The sequence below is a fragment of the Danio rerio genome, chromosome 11 (assembly GCF_052040795.2).
Source record: "Danio rerio strain M-AB ecotype USA chromosome 11, GRCz13ab, whole genome shotgun sequence".
Taxonomy (NCBI): domain Eukaryota; kingdom Metazoa; phylum Chordata; class Actinopteri; order Cypriniformes; family Danionidae; genus Danio; species Danio rerio.
Genome location: NC_141031.1, coordinates 18,797,501 through 18,824,009, shown reverse-complemented (window position 1 = coordinate 18,824,009; position 26,509 = coordinate 18,797,501). Strand labels below are relative to the sequence as shown.

The following is a 26,509-nucleotide window of genomic DNA, read 5'->3' as shown; positions in this document are numbered from 1 at the left end:
CAATAAATCAATCAATAAAAGCAAGCAGGACATAAGTTCTAATAGTTTTCTTGACAAACACAATTAAAACATTACAAACTTTTAAAATGTAACCATGAAAACCTGTAAAATTGAATGGTTTCTAGTGTATTTGAGACATATTTCAGCAGAATTTATTGAATTAAACATGCAAGCCAATAGTGGCCCGTTTACACTGACTGGTACAGTACAGTATGGTATGGTACTGTACAGTATGAGTCACCTATATCAGTCTTGCATTTCCACTGCCAAAAGGGTGCCAATGGTACAATTTCGGTGGGCGTGGTGTACGACAGAAAGTTTCAATCAACATCATTCTCGCTCGAGGAAATCTCACTAGAAGTAAAGCTGTATGACATATCTGCCAACACTCATGTTTTCCCTGAGAGTCTCCCGTATTTCAGACCTATCTCTTGCCACCCTCCTGTTTTGTTTTGTTTTTCTTGGAAAACTCCCGTGATCCCCCCACACACAAGCATCAATTCATGGATCTTTCTGTTAACGAGTTGATGATCTGAATCAGGTGTTTTAAGTAAAAAAGACATAAGGTGTGTCCCAAATTGCATACTTATGCACTATTGTTTGCCATTTTGTAGTATAAAAAGTATAAGTAGTGAGTTCACACTGATAACGCTGAAATGAACAAGTGCACTTTAATTAGTTGGATGGTGCACTTATACAACCGTTAAAAAGAAAAATGCTGAATGATGGACACTTCACACACTCAACAGCAGCTTTGCTCAAGTAGCAGAAAGTGAGAAGCTATCGAGAAGGGTCCGGATGCAGACCTGGTGCAATGCAATCTGAGCTGCATCCAATGCTTTTTTATGGGCTCACATAACCCCACCCTTAACCCTACCCCTCACAGTGACATCACTCGCTCCATTTGAGTGCATTGTATTGAGTGGCATTGCATCGCTGAGAGATGCAATCTCAGCTTGCATCATAAAGGCTGCTTCCAGATGCTATTGAAGCTATCGGGCACATGTTGGATTACATAATTTATTTTGGATTGTGAAAGCAGTATTCTTCTACGAGAGTGACTATAGCGCCTCCCGATGGTGAATGTGGTTCTACTAATGGCAGGTATTACTTGGTAATTTGGTCATTTATTTCAGTAATTTGGCAACCATCAAACGTCATCAGAGAAACGATTCGAATTTCCACTTAGTAAAAAAAAACATTAGTGTTCCATTTGGGGCGACACTATATACATACACTATGCTGTTGCGTGTGTAAGTGCATAAGTACAAGTGCCATTTGGGATGCAGCTATACAAAATTTGCAGGGTGTGGGGGCCTGAGGACCAGAATTGAGGAGCACTGAATTAAATTATTTTCAATTAATTAGCTGATTCGTCAAGCTTACTTTGGTGAAACACAAAAAATTGCACAATGGATTTCCAGAAACATGGAGCGTTGATAGGAAAGTGTATGGTGCTGATGGAAAGGAGGGGGTGTGTCCTACAGGTGGTTTGTGAAGCCCACTCACCTGCATGGAGTACACTCAGAATTGCATAACACTTTCAGAAATGTAGAGCGTTTATAAGAAGGTTTTTATACGAAGTGTTAATTAGCAGGGCTGAACTGCTTGATTATTACAACTGGCACTAATAAAAACTGCTTCATTTTTTTCCACTGAACGCAAGTCAAGGATTCTGATCCATTTAACTCATTTGTTTAACCCAACATACCTGAAATCAATTTTAAAACCTTTATTTGGACAAAAATACTTTCTCCACAGTCTTTTCCACACCAAACTGCCCTGACCAAGGCAAACTCCAAATGAACACTTCAGATTCAATTATTCAAACCAAACGAAAACTCACGCAGGACACACTTGCACTTAATCATGGGAATAAGTTTGAACTACTGATACATAAACGTTGAGTTGAGTGGGCACGGTGGGAAATAAATGGCCGGCTGATGTAATGACACAGCTGCTTGGTGGTTTTGCAACAGAGCAGCGCTGAGTTTAGGGGATTGTTGGTAGATAAACTTTGGGAATTGTGGGATACGCTGGAGAGAACAGATGGTTTACTGCGGCCTGCTGCTCGGATGCAGACACTTAAGTTGTTTTTGGTGTGAATGACTTGGGAACTGGTTTTGGTGATACTTGTGGTTTGATTAACCAAGATGAAATGCTTGCCCCTTTTGTAGATTCCCATTTTATGTGGATTTGCTGCGCTCGACTTGTGCTCAAAAACAAAAACATAAACATATGTAGTACATCCAACTCATTTTACCCTGAAACAATTTATAAAATACTAAAATGGTCCCTTTACGGAATCTTTTTTTTTTTGTACATTTAGGAGACTTGTAGCACACTTAATTCTATATTTCTACCATTACTCCACACTCTATTTTCAGTATTTCAGAATTTCAGTAAGAATGATTCAGCTGCTTAAAGATTTTGTTGGCAAGCAGAAAATATACACACACAAAGAAGAAAGGATGGTGGTGTAAAATAGGGGAATGCCAGCTCAGATATCCCATGATTTGGAAAATTATTTGTTCTCCACTATGCTTTACAAGAAGCTTAAAGAATCAATTCCCAAAAATAAATATTCAATCATCACTTAGCCACAGCCATATCACCCTGCAGCCCAAGACCAGTTACTCACTGAAGCTACGCAGGGGCAGCAGGGGGTACTCAACCTGCGGTCTGTGTGAGTAATGCCCCAGTATAGTGAAGGGGACACTATACAGTCAGTGAGCACCATCTTTCGTATGAGACGTTAAACCTAGGTAATTAAAAGTGGTAATTAAGTGGTAATTAAAAATCCTATGACACTTCTCGTAAAGAATAGGGGTGTAACCCCTGTGTCCTAGCCAAATTCTTCCCATCAGCCCTCACCAATCATGGCCTCGCAATCTTCCCCATCCACTGAATTGGCTCCATCACTGTCTCTCCACTACACCTTTAGCTGGTGAAGGGTAAGCACACTGGCGCCGTTGTCCTGTGGCTGCCGTTAAAATCTTCCAAGTGGATGCTGCACACTGGTGGTGGTATGGAGAGACCCCCCTCATGGTTGGGAAGCGCTTTGGGTGTATGGCCATACAGGATAAATATTGTATATTATTGTTGTATATTAAGTTGTAGATAATTGTGAACACTAAAATAGTTGTCATTTTTCATGTTTCGAAATGCGGGAGAGGCAGTGGCGCAGTAGGTAGTGCTGTCGCCTTACAGCAAGAAGGTCGCTGGTTCGAACCTCCGCTGAGTTGGCATTTCTGTGTGGAGTTTTGCATGTTCTCCCTGCCTTCGCGTGGGTTTTCTCCGGGTGCTCTGATTTCCCCCACAGTCCAAAGACATGCTGTACAGGTGAATTGGGTAGGCTAAATTGTCCGTAGTGTCCGTGCTAAATGTGTGTGTGGGCATCCACTGTGTAAAAACTTGCTGGATAAGTTGTCGGTTCATTCCGCTGTGGCGACCCCGGATTAATAAAGGGACTAAGCATCCAAGAAAATGAATGAATGAATGTTTCGAAATGCAGCAGATAACAAAATATGCAAATGACTTTACAAATTAACAAATAGACACATAGCACTATTTAAAAAAGGTTAAATCATTGATTGTTAAATATAATAATCAATGTTTGAAGCCATCTGTGAACTACGTTTATAACCCTTTTTTACTGTTTGGGATGTTTCCATTTCCAACTTTTCCTGTGCTACAACTAGCAGAATGATTTTTGATGACATCTTATTTTGACACATATTTTGAGAAAAAAACTCAACAATAAACTCTGGACAAATTTATTATCCTTTTGTTATGTTCAGGATGAAAACATCCATTAAATTAAACTAAAATTAAATTAAAATTTCAATCAATCAATCAATCAATCAATAAATACACAAAATGTATGACTTTTCTTTCTAAATTCTGAAATTGTAAGACTTTGCAGGAGCTGAATTTTAAAAATAAATTTAACTACAGTTTAGGATTAAAATATTTGTTTTTTCCGGCCAAGATTAAAAAAAAACAAAACAATGGCATTCAATTCTAAACAGATACTGGGTTTAAAAAATGTGTGCCATGAATTAAACTCCTTTGGCATTTTAACCCAACACTACTGTCAGCATTTAATTAAATTAAGCACTAATGCCACAAAAATTACTTTTTAGGGTCATTTAAAGCCAAATGCATGTGCATCTGAAGGAATGCAGAATTCTGGCAAATAATCACCGAAGCGAAAGCAGTCATTTAAAACCAACAGTGGCATCCCATTGCCATTGTCTCATCAATGTGTTCCTGCTTTTCAAAGCCAGGCACTTTGTGAAAGAGTTTAGCAAAGACTCTCACATTCCAGTGGCTCCACACAGATGGCTGAAAACATGGAAGAATGAAGGAGTGAGAGAAGCCTTTGAACGTGTCACAAAGAAGCGGCCATGAATGACACTTCTTATTACGGCTGGAAACCACGCTTAACGTTCGCCCACAGCTGCACGTGCTTTTGTCCTCCGATGCCTCTCTTGCTCCACTCGCCAGGCCAAAATCGCTAATGGAATTTTCTGCTCGCGCCCTGGAGACATGATGTCATTCTTACAAACTGGGCCTTCACTTTTTTTGGAGAAGAAAAATGACTTTTATGTGGCCCGGACCAGACAATGAAGACGGAAATGGACAGTTGGACCCACGCTTTGGGAGAAATTACGATTCTGCTTAACCACCGGTGATGGCGACTAATAAAATGCAGCGTCATTTCGAGAGCACCTAAAAGGAGAGTTATTAACAGATATCGAGGCGAAGTGTGTGTAGGTTGAGTTGTAAATGTGTCAGAACATTAGCAGGCCATTATTCCTTTATTATAGTTGAAATTAAAACAAAATGAGAAAGAGAGAGAGGATTCATACCTTTAGGTACTCCCAGAGTGGAAACTGCACCAGTGAGAATGGAATCTGAAATCAAAATAAATAAATAAATAATGTATATAAACTAAGACAAAAATTGATGAACATCATACATTGTTTTTACAATGATTTACAGAAGACTACCAATACATTTCTCTTTCAGTGCAACATTCGGTAGCAAATCAAATGAACATCAAAGTGCCATTACCGCTATTCATCTACATTTATATTTATTGCGTTATATATATAAGTGCAATCTAGAATAAGCATTTTGTTCAATTATATACAGTATATATACACTCACCAGCCACTTTATTAGGTACACCTGTCTAACTGCTCATTAAACAAATGTCGAATCAGCCAATCACATGGCAGCAACTCAACGCATTTAGGCATGTAACTCAAGTAACCACTTGTTACAACCAAGGTATTCAGAAGAGCATCTCTGAACGCACAACACGTCCAACCTTGAGGCAGATGGGTTACAGCAGCAGATGACCACACCGGGTGCCACTCCTGTCAGCTAAGAACAGGAAACTGGGTTTCGCACAGGCTCACCAAAATTGGACAATAGAAGATTGGGAAAAAGTTGCCTGGTCTGATGAGTCTCGATTTCTGCTGTGACATTTGGATGGTAGGGTCAGAATTTGGTCTCAACACAATGAAAGCATGGATCCATCCTGCCTTGAATCACTGGTGGTGGGGGATATTTTCTTAGCACACTTTGGGCTCATCAACACCACAGCCAACCTAAGTATTGTTGCTGACCATGTCCATGCCTTTATGACCGCAGTGTACCCATCTTCTGATGGTTGCTTGCAGCAGGATAATGTGCCATGTCATAAGAAGCGTGAATCATCTCAGACTGGTTTCTTGAACATGGCAATGAGTTGACTGTACTCAAATGGCCTCCACACTGACCAGATCTCAAACCAATAAAGCACCTTTGGGATGTGGTGAAACAGGAGATTCAGATCATGGATGTGCAGTCGACAAATCTGCAGCAACCATGTGATGCTATCTTGTCAATATGGACCAAAATCTCAGAGGAATATTTCCAGTGCCTTCTTGAATCTATGCCACAATTAAGGCAGTTCTGAAGGTAAAATGGGGTCCAACCCGATACTAGTAAGGTGTACCTAATAAAGTGGCTAGTGAGTGAATATATACTGTATACAATTTAACAAAATTATTCTGGACTGTATATTCATATATATATATATATATATATATATATATATATATATATATATATATATATATATATATATATATATATATATATATAGTCAAAATTTTTTTGCATTTAGGGGAACACTTTGTTTGCATTTAATGTTGTTGATTTATATAAAAGCCCTTTTTTTAACTTTATTTGATACAGATGTAATAAGTTTTCTAAGTTTTCTTTCCTCTGTGAGAATGGGAAATCTTGAAGAATACAAGTTCAAAAATGACAAAATACTCCATAAAAGTATCATCACTATTTGTAAACATTTTCCTTTTTGGTTTGCCACATAAGAAAGAAAGACATACAGCTTGGAATGAAATGAAGGTAAATAAATAATGACAATTTTTTTTTTGGATGAACAAATACAATTCTAGATAAAAAGTCTGTCACACAATGACAGATTACACACAGTTTTGGGAAAAAAAGGTTCTGACATTAATGAAAAACTGTTTTCTGGGGGGGGGGGGGGAATCTTTAGCGCACTCATCTTCTGTAAAAAGAAAATGGACGACTTGTGGCAGCATGTTCAACCACAAGCACTGGCCATTTATCTCATGTGTCAAACTGTTTTAATACTGATGTCTGAATGTCTGGAAGTGTGAGGTATAAAAGAGACAGAGAGGGAGAGAGAGGAACAGAAAGAGAGAGAAAGAGAGAGAGAGAGAGAGAGAGAGAGAGAGAGAGAGAGAAAGAGATGATAAATAAATTAAGAGTCTGTGGTCAGAGTGCGAGAGAAAAAGAGAGAGGAGCAGAAATCAGGCACAGTGAAGCTAAAAGAGAGGAAATGGAAGGCACTGCTGAACAGGCTGAAAAAATCCTCAAATCCTCTGGCTGATTTGTCATGCACTAGAGATAGAAAGATTTAGAAAGAGAGAGAGAGAGAGAGAGAGAGAGAGAGAGAGAGAGAGAGAGAGAGAGAGAGAGAGAGAGAGAGAGAGAGAGACAATAAAGACTGACCCGTCTGAAGGTCACACTACAGATGTGTTCACATTGACAGCAGTTTGTACAGCCAGAGACCCTAACCAATCATTTACAATGCTGATACAACTGACAGCAGTGATGGGGGGGTATTTTAAGAGTGGTTGCTGGGGTGTTGCCAGGGCAGTGTGAACTGTTGATGAAGTATAGGGTGTTGTAGGTAATATGTTGATAATAGGGTTATAATTGCAAACATATGTACAGGTGTTCTGGTGGTTGCTAGGGTGCTTAAAGGTAGGTGATAAGAGAATGTGAATTGTTGAAAAGTTGTTTCTGGGGTATTTTGGGTGATACTAAGTAAAATCCAGACATGGACAACCTGGACAATTGTGTGGTTGCTAAGGTGTTGCCAGGTAGTTGCCAAAGTTGTGTAAATTGTTGCTAAGGTATTCTGAGTGATGCTTGGTCAATTCTACGCAGTTGCAAAGATGTTTTGATGGTTGCTTGGATGTTGCCAGGGAGTTGCTAGGGTTGTGTGAATTGTTGCTAAGGTGGTAAGGTGGTTGCTGGGGTGTTGCCAAGACAGTGGGAAGCATTAATAATGTGTATCTAGGGGTTTTGGGGTAATAAGTTAATTGTAAACAGTTGTGTGGGTGTTCTGGTGGTTGCTAAGGTGCTTACAGGTAGGTTCTAAGGGGATGTAAATTGTTAAAATTGTTAAAATGTTTCTAGGGTAATTTGAGTGATACTAGGTTAAATCCAGAAAACAGTCAAGGTTGTAGGGTGGTTGCTAGGGTGTTGCTAAGTAGTTGCTAAATTGTTGTATAAATTGTTGCTAAGATATTCCTTTTGATGCTTGGTCAACACTAAGTAGTTGTAAAGATGTTTTGAAGGTTACTAGGGTTTTACCAAGGCGGTAAAAAGCATTGATAAAGTGTCTCTAGGGTGTCCTAGGTAATAAGTTAATTGTAAACAGTTGTACAGGTGTTCTGGTGGTTGCTAGGGTGCTTACATTAGTTCCTAAGGGTATGTGATTAGTTGAAATGTTGTTTCTAGGATATTTTGGGTGATACTAGGTAAAATCTAGACAATTGTCAAGCTTGAATGTGATTGCTAGGGTGTTGCCAGGTAGATGCTAAGGTTGTGTAAATTGTTGCTAAAGTATAAAAGTGATGTTTGGTCAACTCTTAGCAGTTGTAAAGATGTTTTGGTGGTTGCTAGGGTTTTACCAAGGCGGTATGAAGCATTGATAAAGTGTCTCTAGGGTGTCCTGGGTAAAAAGAGATTTTTTTAGTTATATTGTTTGACATGACATGCAGTGCCACACAGTCAAACATCTGGCCAAACAGATCAGTCACTTTTGATGCTGATCAACAATCATAACACCCTTGTGCTGAAGGAATTAGGAGGTTGGCTGAAGGTGCGCGGCTTTCGTGCCTAGGGAGGGGTTAGCGTCTTTAATAATCAACCAGAGTTTGCGTTCATTGAACAGAAAGAAAGATTAATGAATCCATTTGCAACAGTTCCTTAAAAGTCACTTCTCGCTTTCAGTTTCTGGCTTTGGCGCGTTTTGCACTCACACACAAGCATACTGCGCCAAAGCCCAAGTGAACCGCACTCACCTCTTCTCAAACAATCCAAGAAACAGGCCTGGGCATGGTTCGGATAGCATAGTGTGAGTAGGCCCTGAGTGACGCTTGATCAACAATAAGCAGTTGTAAAGGTTTTGGGTGGTTGCTTGGATGTTGCTAGATACTGTAGTTGCTAGGGTTGCATCAATTGTTGCTAAGCTGTTACTAAGGTATTCTAAGTGATGCTAGGTTAACTCTACGCAGTTGTAAAGATGTTTTGGTGGTTGCTAGGGGTTGTCAGGTATTTGCGAAGATGGGGTGACTTGTTAATATGTTGGTGTTAGGGCATTCTGAGTGATGCTAATTAAAGTTAATTGTGAGAAGTTGTAAATGTGTTCAGGTGGTTGTTTGGATTTTGTTGTGTCGTTGCTGAGGTTGAGTGAACTGTTGATAAGGTGTTACTATGGTGAGTGATGGTAGGTTAATTGTAAACAGTTGTTAAGTGGTTAAGTTGTTGCTAGGCTGTTGCTGGGTATAACACAAGAAAATAAAAATAGCATAAAAATAGCACATAAAAAGCTGCATAGGCATCATTCAGCCTACCAACATGTTGATCTCCTGATTTCAAGTCAAAGAACAGACCAGTGTAATGTGAACCAATGCTGGAGAGCGTATGTGTGTTCTTGTCCATTCCTCCCCCACAAAAAACAAAATCAGCCACCTGTCCTTTATTACCAAAGTGATAAATTGAGCATCTCCGTGCTCAAGAGGAGCGTAACGCTAAGAGGAATCTGCAAACAGAAACGAGCCACAAGCTGATTTATGCATAAGTTTAACACTTCTGGCAGAGACAGGGCGTCTGAGCAACACAGATGGTCAGATTTATATTGATAAGGCCGTAATGGATGACGGATATGGAAAGACAGAAGGATGGAAAGCAGATTTTTGAGCAAAGGCCAAAAAGCTTCTTCATGAGGACGGGTCAGACCACATTAAACATGTGTGGTCTGACTGCTGACCAGCTGTACCCATATCAGTTTAAGTACATTTGCGTCGCACTTGTCATTTTTTCTTTCTTAAGTACATTAGTTAAGGTTTGCTGCACTAAAAAGCAAACCATAAAAGCTCATGGTAGATTTGTTGTTTTAGCAATTTGAAGTTGAGAGACAAACAAAAACACACTTTCTCTGCTGTCAGTTTCAATACCGCGGTGTGTAACTGTCAGGTACACTATCATTGAGAAATAGGGCTGGCTGTGTGTTTTTGACCGGTTACCCAAGGGTATATTAGTATTCTGTGGCGCTCTCCACTGTCAGGCTGCTGGCTGCCAGTGTGAAATCTAGGAAAACAGATGTCAAAATGCATTTAAATGAAGCTTGATTGGATGGGTGGTGCTTTGCATGCTGTTTGACAAATGGCTTTAATAGGTTAGACAGTGCTGGGTGAATACTAATGAGAGCAGAAAAGGAGGAAAGATCAATCTAAAATCTCGTTCAGTTCGACAGGACTCACTTAAATTATGCTTGTTTTCCTTTCTTATATAAATAAAAAAAACTAATTTTCTTAACTTAATCTGAATAAAAAGATCATACAGTCAAATGACGATATTCTCTGTCAAATTTTTATATTTTTGTAAGAATTTAAGCCACTTCACAGAAATATAATTAAAAAATTTATATATATATTAAATTAATAGAAACAAAATAATACTAATATATTTATTCATTCATTCATTTTCCTTCAGCTTAGTCCCTTTTAGTTGCCAGAGTAGAATGAACCGCCAACTCATCCAGCATTTGTTTTACACAGTGGATGCCCTTCCAGCTGCAGCCAAGAACTGGGAAATGTCCATACACACTCATTCACACACATATATTACAGACAATTTAGTTTAATCTATTCATCTATAGAACATGTCTTTGGACTAGTTGGGTAAACCCGGAGGAAACCCACACCAAAACAGGGAGAACATAGAAACTCCACACAGAAATTCCAACTGACCCAGCCGAGGCGACCTTCTTACTGTAAGACTACAAGGCTACCCACTGTGCCACCGCACTGCCCAATACTAATACATATTAAATTATATTAAAACACTGTGTACACACTTCAGACACAATGTATAAATGTCTAAATTAAGCAAACATGGGTCATTATTAATTATTGCTGTTGTAATTAATACCTCAGATTAGTTTTAATTTGGCGTGGTTTGTTGCTATTTCCAGACCAGTGCAACCCTAATTTTTTACATTTTTCGCCACATTTTTAAAATAGTAAATGCATGTGCGCTACTTTGAGAACTCATGGGTGTTCCGGTCGAAAAAAGAAATGTGTTAGGGTGCATTGTGGATGCGTTGCTATTTTGAAGAACTGAAAAAGACCATGCCATTGACCAAGTAAAAGCTGGTCTAAAGTCCAGCAAATAGCGCGTTAGTTTTGTGCCTATGCAGGTCCAAACACTTACACATTGCTTAATACACATAGGATGTACAGGAATACACAAATATATTTACATATAAAAAAAATTAAGGATTAAACTGCTACAAAAAAAGATTATTCTCTACATAAATCTAAAAACCACTGGCTCCATGCTTCATCTTGAAGGGCTTTTCCAATTTATTCATGACAATTTGCATTTCTATAATGTCATTATTATTAGTATTATTTATCATATGCATATTTATATTTGTTTCAATAAAAACAAGCTTAGATTTGTCCACCTGCCAGGTTTTAGACACATATGCATCACCATATGGGGCAAAAGAATAGGACGAGTGTTTGGATATAACTTGGTTATTTGACCACACTTGATTATTTTTGTTAATTTGTTTGTTTGCTGGAAATTAGAACTGAATTTAGAAATAATTTTGAAACAAATCTTTGCACTTGAAAAAAAAAATTAAATCTGTAGGCTAATGGATGTCTTCAGTGGAGTGCGTACAACACTGTTTCCTTATCCACAAAAGTAAAGGAGTAAAGAGTAAAGTAAAATAAAGAGAAAGTAAAGAGGCCAAATGGAGGAGGCTCGTTCTATATCCTCGCGCTGCAGATGGTTTAACGGTTTTCTCACTAGTGAAGTGTTCAGTATTTCCACTTACAAAGTCCACCATGTAAATAGCAAATGTGTCATGGTGTGATGCAACTGACTCTTAAAAGGAATGGGAGATGAGACTCTGATTAGTTTAATGCACGTTATGCACGTTTAATGCACGTAACTCATTAAGATAATAAGCTCAACCCTGTTAGACCATGCGCCGCGGCACAGAGTGTATTTTTCCATCCTTAAAATAGCAAAAGTGGATTCGGGCACACCCTTAATGCTTTTTCGCCATGAGCTTTAGACTTTGTGGCTAGATTGTTAAAATAGAGCCCTATATCTTTTTTGTCACAAAATTTCTCTGTTTATATTTTATCTTTTTTATTAATATTTGACATGTAGCAGTCATTATATTAACAGCATTATAAGCATAATATTAAATTAAAATGAATAAATAAATCATATATCTAAAATGACTTTAAAAAATATTGGCATATTTATAAAAAAAACTACCGAAATGAAAAAAAAGTCTTTAAAAGAAAAAAAGAAAAAAGAAAATACGTTGATTGATATATATATATATATATATATATATATATATATATATATATATATATATATACATATACATACATACATACATACTCAAACTACCCAATATGAACAGAAGTGACATATATTGGAAAAACAGAGCCATTTTGCAGTTTTGTCTTTCACTTTGAGGAAAGCCATGTATAATACTCTGTATGTATAATACTGAAATAAAAAGAAGAATTATGGAAGCCCAGTGGAAAGAGGATATTTCTCAATCCTAGAGGGACGAAATACTGACCTCTACAGAGACCTCAGAGAGAGAATAAAAGAAACTGAGGCACAGAGACAGGAAGTAGAAGAGAGCCAGATGGATCTATCATCAGATCAATCATGATTCAGCAGCACTGGGTTTAAAAAAAATAAATGTATAAAAAGAAAACAGACAATGGACTGAAAGAGCCAGTTCACCCAAAAAAAACAAAAACACATACATAAAATTACATTTATTCACCCTCAAGTGGCTCCAAACCAGGTATGCGAATAACCACAAATGATCAAAGATTGTTTTAATTGATGCTAAATTAATCTATTAATTGTCAAATATATTAATTTTAATATTTAAAATAATGTTAAATAATAATAACCATAAACTTCCATAATATTTTCTTTCAGAATATGGATATTAATGGTAATCAGTTAACAACATTCTTTAAAATATCTTGTTTTGTGTTTAACAGAATAAAGAAACAAGTTTGGAAATATGTTAATATTCACACACACGCACGCACGCACGCACCCACGCACGCACCCACGCAGGCACACACACACACACACACACACACACACACACACACACACACACACACACATACACAAATTGTTTAAATGGATGCTAAATTGATGTATTAATTAGGTGTGTCAAAAACAATTGTTGCTTCGGTGCACCGCAATGCCGACACAGACAATTCAGTATTGGTTCAGTAATAGATCATAACTGGATATTATTTACTGACGCAGTACACAGTAGTTTACTATGCCGAGGGATTTACAAGTATTTATATATATATATACTTTATAAGTATTTACAATGCTCCAACTACTTAAAAATGCAAAAACTGTACAATTTAACTGCTTGTTTGTTTGCTGGACAGTCCTTCACTGACACTTACAGCACAAGCCCTTATTTCACTGCGATTAAGAAAATGAAAGTAAACTCCATTTGTCTCTGTTTCCCTGTGGACTATGTGACCTGCTGGCGAGACTTTTCCTTTCTTCTTGGCTGTTACAGCAATACTTCTGAATACAAACATGAGCGTGTGTCTGCAGAGTTTCCTCCACCGCGTCTATCTCGCATCAGCTGTGATCACTCATCTGTGAGGAGCGCCAGCGCGCAAGAGCCAATCGCAGCCCTTTCTGTTGAGCATGTGACCAATCAAAGGCATGTAAGAAAGAACTTGGTAGACAAGGCTCAGAAAGTGAGCAGGATATTTATATTTGTTTATTTGCTAAAAATTTTTGTGTTGTTTAAAGGTACAGTTTATATATCTGACTGTTTGTATTAAAGGACAAAATTGTATTACACATAGTATATAAATATTAATATATTTATAAATTTTAATACAAGAATTGCTGTGCTGTGAAGAAAACTGTGTAAGGAAAGCATGATCAATGCACCGTGATGCACCGAGATATCAAACTGAACTGAATCAACGGCATGATAATCATAACCGAACCGTGAGACCAGTGTAGGTTCACACCTCTAATATTAATTGTTAAACACAACTATATCAGAATAACACTTAAACCTGACAGGTAGCCATAGATTTTCTTCCTATTTTCTTTCCCAATATGGATGTTTATGGCAACCGGTTAACAACATTCTACAAAATATCTTACTATATTTTGCTCAACAGAAGAAAGAAACGAATTTGGAAAACGTTAATATTCAAACACACACACTCACACACACAAAACCCAAACTGACACTATCTGCAAGCACAAACAGAAAGCTGTGATTGTCTGTAAGTGCGCACACAAACGTTGACAGCAAAAAATGTAAGCATATTTATCAGCCGAAGCATTTAATTGACAGCTTGTTGAGCAGTGATGGAGAACAAACAGGAACAAATTGGAGATGAAGAGGAGGGGGAGGAGTGAAAACTTGAGACAGTGAAAGTATGATTATGTACAGCCATCTTCCCAAGTCAAACATGTCGCTAAACCTGTTTGTGTCCTGAGTGATTTATGAGTTTCCTCACAGGTGCGTATGTGTGTTTGTGTAACATTTCAGTTTGTACAGGCATGTTTGTTCACTGCTTTCACGATAATGTGTGTGTGAGTGTGTCAGTTTGAGTGAAGAGCTTTCTCAGAGTTATGATCTGTATTTTTCTTTTAATGAACTATATGCACAGCTAGTGTCTTCCAGCCAATGATGAACTTTTGGTGAAATCTAAGTGTGACTATTTTCAATTTCATAAGGTTCCTTTTACAGCATCAGTGTTGTAATGTAATTTAAATATAATCAGTTAAATAGATGTAAACATCTATTTGCTTGTTAAAACTTAAAATGAGATGAAAGATCGCTTAAACGCAGGCACCATCACTAGCAAGAGGCTAGCGCAAAAATCTCATTGAAAATACTGGGGTTAAAATAATTTCCATATTTTAAAGACATGGCATGGAAAAAGATCATTTAAAGCAGTGCTACTTGTTTGGTTTGACACCCACTTTATATCGCATCTCAGCCAGGCTGTGAAGATCACAGTTTTTTAAAGAAATTAGATTTTAAATGCAGTGATTTTGTATAGAATGACAATTCACCGGCAGTCCTGGGGCTCGCTGACTGAAATTAAAAGTCTATGTGCAACTAGAAAATACAATATAGAATATTCTCCACTCACTATAAGACTATCCTTACATTTTACAGAAGGTAAATATCAACATAAATATCATTTATATCATTTCTCATTACAATTTATAGTATATATAATTTATGTTCATAAAAAAATATATGAAACATATAATATAAAAGTGTCACACTACATTTGAAACAAACAAAAAAAAAACTGTTCAAATTATACTGTCAGTTTTTTTTTAAAGAAACTAAGACTTTTATTTAGCAGGGATACATTAAAACTGATTAACAGTAATAATAATAATAATAATAATAATTCAAAGCGCTTTACACATTGGAGGAATCTCCTCATCCATCACCAGTGGCAACATCCACCTGGATGACGCAATGGCAGTTATATTGCACCAGACCGTGTACCACACAGGCGACAGAGTGTTGAAGCCAATTATGATACGGGGATGGTTAGGAGGCCATAATGGAGGCCAGTGGGGAAATTTGTCCAAGATGCCGGGGTTAAACCCCTACTCTTTTTCGAAGGACATTCTGGGATTTTTAATGACAGTCGGGACCTTGATTTAACGTCCGCATCAGAAAGATGCCGCTCATTGAGCAGTATAGCGTTTCCAGCAATATACTGGGGCATTAGGACCCACACAGACCACAAGTTGAGCGCCCCCTGCTGGTCTCACTAACATTACTTCTGGCAGCAACCTCGCTTTCTTATGTTGTCTTAAGTGGGTGACCATGTGAGAGTTGCTGGCTGCAAACAGTGACAGGAAATATATTTGTCATGTTACAAAATATGTTTACTTAAAATAAATTAAATTAAATTAAAGAATTAAAGAAAAAAGGAGATCGAGCTTTCTCTGTAGGTCCTAAAATGTGGAATGGGCTATATGTCCATTGGAACAATTTCCAATGAATCTTTGTTCAGAGGGAAGCTTAAACTACATCTACTAGAAAGAGCAATTAAATTGGGAGAAAACTGATCCTGTTGTACCTATCTGGTGTCTTGTTATTTATCATTGATGTTGTGTGGTATGTTAGATGTATTCTATGATGTTTTTTTCTGTTGCTGTCTATTTTTGATCATTTGCTTTTAGGTTTGTAAAGCACAATGGTCAACAACTGTTGTTTCATTGTGCTTTATAAATAAATAAATATACTAAGGAGAAGGAGAAGATGGAAAAGGAGAAGTTAAAGAGAAAGAAGAAAACAAAGGCTAGAATACACTTAAATTTTTTATTTTGGTTCTTGTTCAAACTGCTCATTTAAAATAGGCAGAAAAAAACTAATTCTTGAGAATATTTTGGGACAACTTAATTGTTTTATGTTCAATGCATTTGAATATATTAACTTGATCAATTTGTGTTGGAACAGCATAAATGAATTGTGTGGATCCCTGCATTTTTACAGTGAATTCAGTTGGCTGGAGAATATTCTGTGGACTTTACATAACTTTTGTTTTTTTCTGTAACCCTTGACATTGAGATTTAAACAGCAGTGCTATAAAAACCCCTCTGGGAGGCAGTTTAGAAAATAAATAAACACATAAATAATAGAAAAATCAATGAACTGAAAGCAAGCCAGCGGGATGCCCCATCCACTTTATCAGACAAATGACAGCGAGAGGCTGTGTTGTGTTTCACGCTTCCCTATAGCCATATAATCTTGGCTGAGAAGAGAGAGGCCTGCTCCCTCATACACAAAACACATAGCTCCCACGACTGAAACACACACTTTACAACAAAACCAAATCTACAGTGAGATGCAGATCTGATTGTAATTCTTATAAGATCGTTCAACCAAGAATAAAAATTATGTAATTATTATTTGTGGTTACAACCACCTTACTTTAAAATACATTTAGAAACATTTTTGAAATATTGCATTAAAAAATACTTAATGGAACTGGCAAGTTGTGCAAAAATGTAAAAAATGCCAGCCAAAACATTGCACTGGAATGAATTACCTACAGTATAAAGGGCAAATTAAAGGACTACCATAAAAATTGGGATCTGTTTATACAGTTTCTGGAACAAAACCAAACATTGGCACAAGCAGCAAATACCTCTTGGGGGGCGGGGGGGGGGGGGGGGGAGGTGGTACTTGGAAACAGGTGATTAATAATTATATGGATGTAAACTTTTGGATCTGCTGTGCCCTCCACTTTTAAAATGTCCGCTATGCCCCTGGATATGTGTATACAGTATATTTATTTTTGTATATGGAAATACAGTGTTTTGTTTTATTTGCCTTAGCCCATGTATGACAAAAGAGGTTTTGGGTGGTTGCTCTCTGAAAGAGTGGTCTTACGCCTCCAAAAATCCCTGTGCATTCAATGCATTTTGTCTTTTTTCGTTCATTCATTCATTTTCTTTTGGCGTAGTCCCTTATTTATCAATGAGGTTGCCACAATAGAATAACCCGCCAACTTATTCAGCATATGTTTTAAGCAGCGTATGCCCTTCCAAAACCTGTAAATTTTGTGAATAATAGCTAAAAAGTGTTGCAAATAATGTTCAGTTTGTTGCAGTCGTGACATGAGTGCACTTGGCAGTGAAAAGTGAACCCAAAAGCAAGCAACTCATTTAAATGATCATACCACATTTTACAGTTATTATTACGAAAAGCATTTGATAGTTTTTTCTTTCATAGCAAACACAAAGTTAGGTGCATGAAAATAAATGTTTAACAGTGTCAATATAACTACTCTAACCTATAAAATGTTGAAATCTGATGACAGTGAAAAAATGGTCTAATAATTTTGTCAATGACAAATGACAAGCATTTGACTCAAACAAAATTATTCAACTTTAGAATTATGAATAATTATATTCTGATGTCAACACTTTAACTTAAATTAACAATCAGGGCATATTTATAGTCTGTTCAAATCCACCATTCCAAGTTTATACAAAATTTAGCACAACAGTAGACTTACACACAGGCAAAACATTAATATTGCTGTTTTACCATATGTTAAATGTATATAATATGTGAGAAATAACAATATTAATAGCCTACTCATATTAACCTTTATCTTCCATCTACAGAATCGTGACAAAATCATGATCTTGATTTTAAGCACAATAAATCGTGATTCTCAATTTAGACAGAATCATCTAGCCTTGATATCTTGTTAAACAAGATATTTTGAAATATGCTGGAAAACAGTATTCATTGACATTCATAGTGTTTTTTCCTACTGTGGGTCTCAATAGATACCACTTTGCAACGTTCTTCAAATTAGTATTAATTAAAAGAATCTTGAGGGCGAGTAAATGGTACTGTAAGTACATTGCAATCAAACTGTTAGTTAAACAGTCCCTCTGAGCCTTATAGAATGGTATTTCTGGCTTGTAAGTACTGAGAAAGCATGAATCAGCAGCTGCGAGGATTTCAATAGTCTTTTGTGTTTGGATATGTGAATCCACTTGCTGAGGAATTCTGACAGGCTCAGTGCCTCACATGTACACTTTTGCTAACTCTGCATGGACAAGCCTCGACTGCGCCAATCGACCAATCACGATAACAGGAATGATGCAGCCAGCCAATTGGAATCCAGATGCTTCCCGGTTTTCATCAGCGGCTACGATAAGCGAGTTAAAGTTCCGGGTAATAACATTCAAAACAAATTTAGACTTGTTCAAGGCTGGAGGGGGGAAGAAAGAAGAAATGAAGCAGCAAGGGAGGGGTTACGTGGTTAAGGACTGTTTGGAATAAGCGATCTGGCAAATTTTCAAGAGCGCAATTCCATTGACATGAGCAAAAATGGTTCCCAGAACAGTCACATAATATTTACATTATGGAGGGATTTTCTGGCCCGAGTTGCATTGTGCTGTTGCAGCAAGTGTGGCAGGCCTATCCAACAAGTGAACAAAAGAAGAGTGAAAACGCAACACGCTACTGGTTTATGGAAGAATCGTGGAAATTTAAGTCAGACATTGGCCAGTGTAAGTTACAGGTGCTTCCGTGCAGAAACTCTGCCCTCAGGCATGAAGAGCATTTCACATGAGGCAACAGTGTGGAGTGGGCCCTTGCACACAGGGCATGATGTCAGAGGAAATCTTTTAGGAAGGCAATTTATAATCTGTGTGTATGTGACATTGGATGCCCCCGGACGGTCCAATTAGCCGCTGACAGAGCTGGCGAGATGGATGGCGGTCCTTGGGGGTATACAGAAAAGTCTGAGCAAGACAGAGAGAGTGTGAGAGAGAGAATAAAAGATGAGCTGATGTACAGATGGATTACAAATTTTCTGTTACCTACTGCAACTATAAAATTAGATAATATCATATGTAAATGATAAAGTACATCCAGGCGGTTAACAGGTTTATCGACTGTTATACAATACTGAGAGGCTATAATAATGAAAACAACCACCTGGATGTACATTATCCCACTTATTACATGGTTACTTGCCACAAAACGTTAAAAAAGCATTGTTCTTATTCGTAATAGTTAATAATAATAATTCTTTATCTAAATGCAAAGCTGACAGAACTTATGTTAATGTCACATATTCAGTATATGCATATTCAGTCACAATATATAGTGTGTGTGTGTGTGTGTGTGTGTGTGTGTGTGTGTGTGTGTGTGCGTTTGTGTTTATGTGTATCTGATATCATACCATCTGAAAATATAGCAAACTTATGAACGTTGTAACCAATCAGTAAAACTCAGTAAATTTAGTAAATTCAGTAAATAAAGTATGTAATATAGACCTTTTTCTTCATTGCTTCGTGGAGGGCGCTACAGCAACCAGCGTCTTCCGGTCAGATGCTTAAAACATCCGTTTACAGCGTTTACAACTGGTAATTCTTGATCCAAAAATGGATGTTTTGAGTTTTGTGTGGCTTATGAAGTGTTTTTGGAATTCACAACTTTGATTTTGAAAGCCGTTGTGCTTCTTTGCCACTTTGTTTTCACTTTGTGCCAGATTTTTATCAGTGTGTTAGTGGGACAGTATGTGTGTGTGTCAAACATTTTGGTGCATTACATTTGTTTTTGTTAGTTATATATTTGAATAAAAAAAGTGGAAAACTATCACTTTTGCAATGACGAGGCTCCATTTAAGTGGCACAAGATCCCATCTGACGGTAATGGTTATTGCTTCGCAGCAGTTGCTTTTATTCACATTAAATCACATTTTTTAAAATCAGTCCAGGAGTTGATGCTGATCGACAGCAGTATTAGTTCAAAGATGTTAAAAGCAAGTAAAATAGATAACAACTAACGTTTCAAAGTTGTCCAAATGTCACTGTTTATACGCATCAAGCTGACGACCAGAGGTTCGAAGCATCCTCCTTACGCATACATGCAAAGCATAATGAGTAATTTTGTGTTCTATGAAAAAGGTCTATAGTATATAACACTACAAATTAAATTTATAGTAACACTATTTATTCAGTTGTTTAATTTTATACTTTACATCATCTAACATTATACATGGGGGTCATAAAAGTATTTAAGATGGGAAGATTAACTTTTTAAAAAGTTTTAATTGTTTATAAAATTCATATAATGAATTTAATTTTTTAAAAAATTTTGGCTTACTATAAAATGAGAAAATTAGTTAATAGAATCAACTAGTCAACAAAAACAAATGTGTGAACCAGACCTATAGGGCTTGGAAGGTGCACTGACACAATGAATCACACTGACATTAACCAAAAACCATAAATACAGTGTATAAACGCAGTGACCTCCATTTGATAAAGATGTTTGGAACCTTATCTGAAAGACACTGTGCAGAGGGTGTGTATAAAACACTTCTCCAGTTTTGGTAAAGGGGCTCTTGTTCTACAAAGCCTTGTTCATATCTGGAGAAAGAAGACAGACAAAGGCTTTAAGTAAATTTGAAAATGGGCTAATAATAATTACGCCAAGATAAAAACCAGATCAACAAGTCTTTATCTTGCAGACACATTATAGTACTTGTAAACCACACAAAGTCAGACATCTCCTCCTCAGCAAACAAAAGCACTGTAGTCAAACTGCTTTTACTGCAAGCTGCATGGTATGACATTTAGCTACATCTTCACAGCAGCTTATTTTTGCTAATAATGAATATCTGGGTTGTTGCTTTGGGATTGCTAAGGCGTTCTTAGTATTTCTTAACATGTTGCTATAGTTGTTGTTCGGTGGCTAATGGTCTCTTAAAAAGAGGGCAAAGCTTTCACTGGGGCATTACTAATAGTATACTAATGAATGTCATGTAGTATTAAATGATGTACTAAGATTTACCATTTAGTGACTACTTTGACTATTTTGAAACAAATGAACAACAGTTGCCAAAGCCAAAACATTATTAGTTTTAGAAGGTTGACACAGCTTAGAGAACATTCAGGAAATGTTTACTCTGGCTAGTGGCTAGTAAACATGTTTTTCAGAGGAGCCATAACTGGACATCCAGAGATTGGAGTAAACTGAATTTCACAAAGAGGTATACAGTGCTGCCTTCAGGTAAAGCGAGTAAGGGTCTCCAAAAGTCCTTTTCAAAGAAAGTCTGTTCTCTCTGTAGCCATATTTCTAATGCTTCCAGGCAGCTCATCCAAAACCATGCCCTATCCAAATGAATAGCGGAATACTAAAATCCAATAAACTGCTCACTGAAATCACAATAAATGTACATTTGTCAAATCACCAACAATATTTGAATTGATCTGCCAGTTTTGACTTGTTTAAACTCAAATTACTTTGATCAATTTGCTTCTACTATTAAGCATGCACAAAGATTGGCAAGTATTTCACCAATCTCCAGCTGTTTTTAATAGTTTACCAGTGTTAAAGAAAGTTATTTTTTAAAAGTAATGCATTACAATATTGAGTTATTCCTTCAAAAAAAAGTAACTAATTGTATTACTTAGTACTTTTTTTGGAAATGCGTTAAGTCACTTTTGAGTTACTTTTGCATTACTTTTCCTTACCCGGCTGAGGTTTGATCTCTTTCAGAACTTGCAGGAGTTTTTTCACCTTTTTTAAAGAGAATCTCTGCATTAAACAGCCACCTATATAACCTACACCTTCATTTTCTTTTAAAAAATGTAGAATAAAATTAGATTTTGAGAATTTATTTTGTTTGTTGGTTTGTTGGTTTGTTTGTTTGTTTGTTTGTTTGTTTGTTTGTTTGTTTGTTTGTTTGCTTGTTTGTTTTGTAAACTTCTGCTGGTTGCAATCCCTGAGTTTTCCTTGCCAATCTTAAGCCAACTGTAATTGTTTTGGTTAAATTTTGAATTTCCCCAACCATTGTAGAGCCCTTGGGACCACAGTACATGCTGCAGCTTGATCGCCCCTGGTTCTTGAGAACTTTCAGAGCTCAGAGCTATACATGCTGTATATTACAGATTAATGAAAGCATGTAAAGTAATGTTTGCTACTTTTGAATGCTTTATGTTATTAGTTAAGTAAATTTACTCTTCATTGAGATAAAGATTTCAATTAAGCCTAAAGTACTAACATGAAATCATTTTAGTGAAAAAAAAATGATTTTAAACCTATAAAATGTTTTTATAACAAAATTAACAGTAACACATAAAACATAAGACAAAAAGCATCCCCCAAATCAAAATAAATCTTTGAGCTTTATACACTGAATGAATTTCTTCACTTGGCCTTAACAAATGTCCAAATCATTTGCCAAAAGAGAAAAAGAATTTACTATATTAAAAGACATAGTCGCTTCTACAGTAATGTTAGTCAGTGGCTGCACTTCCTTAACAATAAAAGCAATAACATTTTTTTAGTGTTCCTTGTATTTCCTACACTTAACAACAATCCACTTCTTTTCTTCCATGAGAATCTATTGCAAAAATGTGAGTCTCCGGCCTACCATTGTTTCTGTTTCTGACTGTCTCTAGTGATGACGGGCAATTCACAAATGAATTGTTTGTTTCAACCGGATCTTTTAAGTGAACTTTTAGAACCAGTTCATCAAATTGAAATGGAGTTGTTGTAAAACAGTTTGTGTTTTCAGTACTAACATACTGGACACCCCTGCTGACTCCTATATTTTGAATTATTCAGTTAGTAGAACAGTACACTGACTTATTTGCTGTAAAAAAAGATGATGAAGATGAGTGCAAGTCGACTATCTGTTGCTCACAGTACGGTCTCTCATTGAGCGTGTGATTCAACCTAAGGTAATTTTTATTTTGCATAAAATTTTGTAAAAGCCTTGTTTGTTTACACTTCTTACTCGAGCTTGTATTTCTAAACAAATTACCGTCCACTACACAATGTATTGTTGGCAATATTAGCAGTTAGAGTATGGACACTTCTACACTTCGAATTTTTACCAGAAATAGTAAACCATCCAGGAATCTTTGGTATACTCTTTTCAACATACTATGATTTTGAACATACTAAATCAATTTTTTTATACTATTTGGGAAGGACAGTATGCAAATTGGGCAGCAAAGCTTTTTGGTGTCCGTTTCAATGGCAGCTCATGGTCTCGGCATTCTGTTGAGAATCTCGTTTGTGTTTATGGTCAGGTTGATATTGGAACTGACATACCTCGAGTTAAGAAAATAAGGATTAATCAGACAGTTTAGAAGATAACACTTTCTGGAAATCACCCCTCTTACATTGCTGATTGCAACCTAAGAACTATTGTCTGCAAATTGCATGCATGTATATTAAGTGGAAATCACCCAACATGAGCTGCTAAAACTATGAAACAAGCCACATAATTTGAGATGTCATTCATCTCCATACCCTCTTTGAAGCACAATCACAACAAACAAATGTTAGACAATGGAAACAAAGGTTAAGTGCTTCCAGAGAAACCTTTCCTCCGCTCTGAGGGTTAAATAAGTGCAGTATTTGACATGAAGCAGTGACATCATCCTCTCACCCCCAAAATCTGACAGCTCCCTACAGATGTTTCCAGCCGTGGGTTGCTGTTATGTGAGCTAAACTAAACATTACAGTCAGTCTTCAGCTTTCGGCAGCCAGTGCTTCAGCAGGTGGTTCTCCCACACCAGCAAATCTTCACACAGCCTGTACAGATATAGTTTTCTTCTATTTATCTGATATTAGCTAAACACTGTGAGGAATAATGCCTGTGTGCAAAAACAACTGCTACCTAGCAAACTAATCACGGTCACTTTTATGTCCTTCCCAGCATGCAGTCTGAAATGACATCATCATGATTTCATTCAATTTAGTCCAATACTATCCCTCAGGAGAGCAATAGCATAGTCGAATTGGCCATGATTACTTGTTCGCTAATAGACGACCATGATTTATATTGTGTTAAAACAATGGGAGTTCATTCTTATTGTCCTGCCAGATAAAATCTGGCCCGAGACATGTGTTGCCGCAACATCTGTTGACCTCACATTTGGACACGCAGGAAATGCTGAAAGCTGAAGTCAGCGCTGATAGCTGGGTCAAACATGTGGACCAAAATCAGTAAGCTATTAGACACGATAATTGGTTAAAACTTTAAACGCAACGCTAAAACCAAATCTGGAATAATTATCGATCGGAACTAACTCCCGGTTCGCAAGCTGTAATAATAACATTAACTGTCCCATAAAGCTGTTCACCTTCAACCTCCCATTATCATGCGGCTCGGTGCTCAGACTCATTTTTCTCCAGAGACAACCGGGGGTTAAGTACACAACTCCGGGACACATAAGCATCGCTGCCCCTGAGATAAACTACTGAGAGCGGGGGAGAAGAAAAAGATGTCTTCGAAATGCAAGACTAGGGTGAATATTGAGGGAGAAATACGACGGAAACAGTTCTAAAGAGGGATGGAGCGAGAGATGGTGCGAGAGAAATAAATCACAGTGTGAGACAGCGAAACTCACCCTGCAATTAGAGGTTAACCTCACACTTGTTTTACAAGGGCACCGCTCTTTCATGAAAGGCCAATGCGTATCGCCCTAGGAGGGATGACTTACTCCCTTCCCTTACTGTCTTCTGATGCATGCATTATTAGATTATCATCACATTAGTTTGCAAATATTGTGGTAGCGGTTTGCAACGAGGTTCCATTTAGTTACAATGGTTTATTGAAAAATACTTCTAAAAGACACAATTCATTCTTGAGGGAAACATGATTATTTTGATCATTTATCAGTCTAACAAATATTTTAACAAATAATAATATATAGTGTGACTGTTTTCCTACTTTTTATTTAACATTAGGTCACCAAAATTTTAATATACATGTTTTCGTATTTTTCTAATTTATAAACTGAATTTAGATTTATGCACTGACATGGACAATCAAGGCACTGACATTAAAATAAATAAATAAATAAATATATTTAAAACATTAAACTCCAAAACTTTATATTATTTATAAAGATATTTACAATATAATATAGCAATATATTAATATTGCATTATAGTTTATTGTGTGACAATAATTTTTACAATTTATTAGTATAAATTACATAATACGGTGAAGCTACTATGATTTACTAATGAACAGCTTTAACTAAATTTAACAAATATTCATACATACTGTAACGTTGTCTTCCAATAACAATTAGCTGGTTACCATTACTTTTATTTACATTTTTTTCATGTTTTGTTTTAATTAATAGTTGAATTTAGTTTCATGCATTTACATGGACGATCAAGGGACTGATAAAAATAATAACAATTAATCAATTTAAAACATATTAACATCCAAAACTTTATATTATTTGAAATAATATTTGCTCGATTGTACATTAATGAACTTTACAATGAGTTGTCATTTGTTAACATCGGTTGATTAAAAATAATTTTAAGTGATGTGATGTACGGCAAAACATACCCCCTAAAAAAGCCATATTTCAGATTGGCAAAAATATAAACAGCGCCCTCTGGTGAATTTGTCATGAGAAATGTGCAACAAAACCTTCTCATGGCAATATATTTTACTGTATGTTTTATGAAAAATGTAGGCTGATGCATATACTGTATTTTTATTGAGCCTGGATTTAAGATTACATACACTGTATTTTACAGTATTTTTTCAGTTGGTTTTGAAACCAATACAGTGTGTGATTGTATCTACTTAGCCATATAATGCAGGTCATATACATTACGTTTTTCTCTCTCTTGGGGATCTTCAATGCTCAGAGTAGCAAGACTTTGCTTTGCACATTCTAGTTTTGAAGCTGTTTATTTGTTTTAACAGTAACTCAGTCCGGTGTTGCCGCTGTGGGTTTGTGTGCGCACGTTCTGTTTGCTGGTTAGGTTGTTTTAATTAGCGTATCTTGCTAGGTCTTGGGGTTATGTTTGCTTCCCACAATTTTCTGCATGTTTGCCTCAATCCGAGCAGAAAACCATCTCAGCCTCTCACATATGGTTTCAATATGGGCCGCCGGTCTGGCTGGGGACCCATTTTTTTGTTGGGGTTTTGTCCCTCTGCTGGCCCACGGACCTGTGACCTGAGCTTAAATATGCCTCTGAGCAAGAGTGAACTAACAAGCACACAAACATACATAAAATCTGTTTTGTTTGGGCTCGAACTGCCAAGATGAT

At 36.8% G+C, this 26,509-nt stretch overlaps 1 protein-coding gene across 1 annotated transcript in view; it reads right to left on the bottom strand.

The window, feature by feature from the left end:
- The window catches only part of slc25a26 (solute carrier family 25 member 26), a 105,497-nt gene that overhangs the window by 36,893 nt on the left and 42,095 nt on the right, over positions 1-26,509 (bottom strand). The window contains 1 exon segment of the mRNA NM_001030143.1: positions 4,875-4,919. Within this exon segment, the coding sequence (NP_001025314.1) occupies positions 4,875-4,919 (45 nt within the window).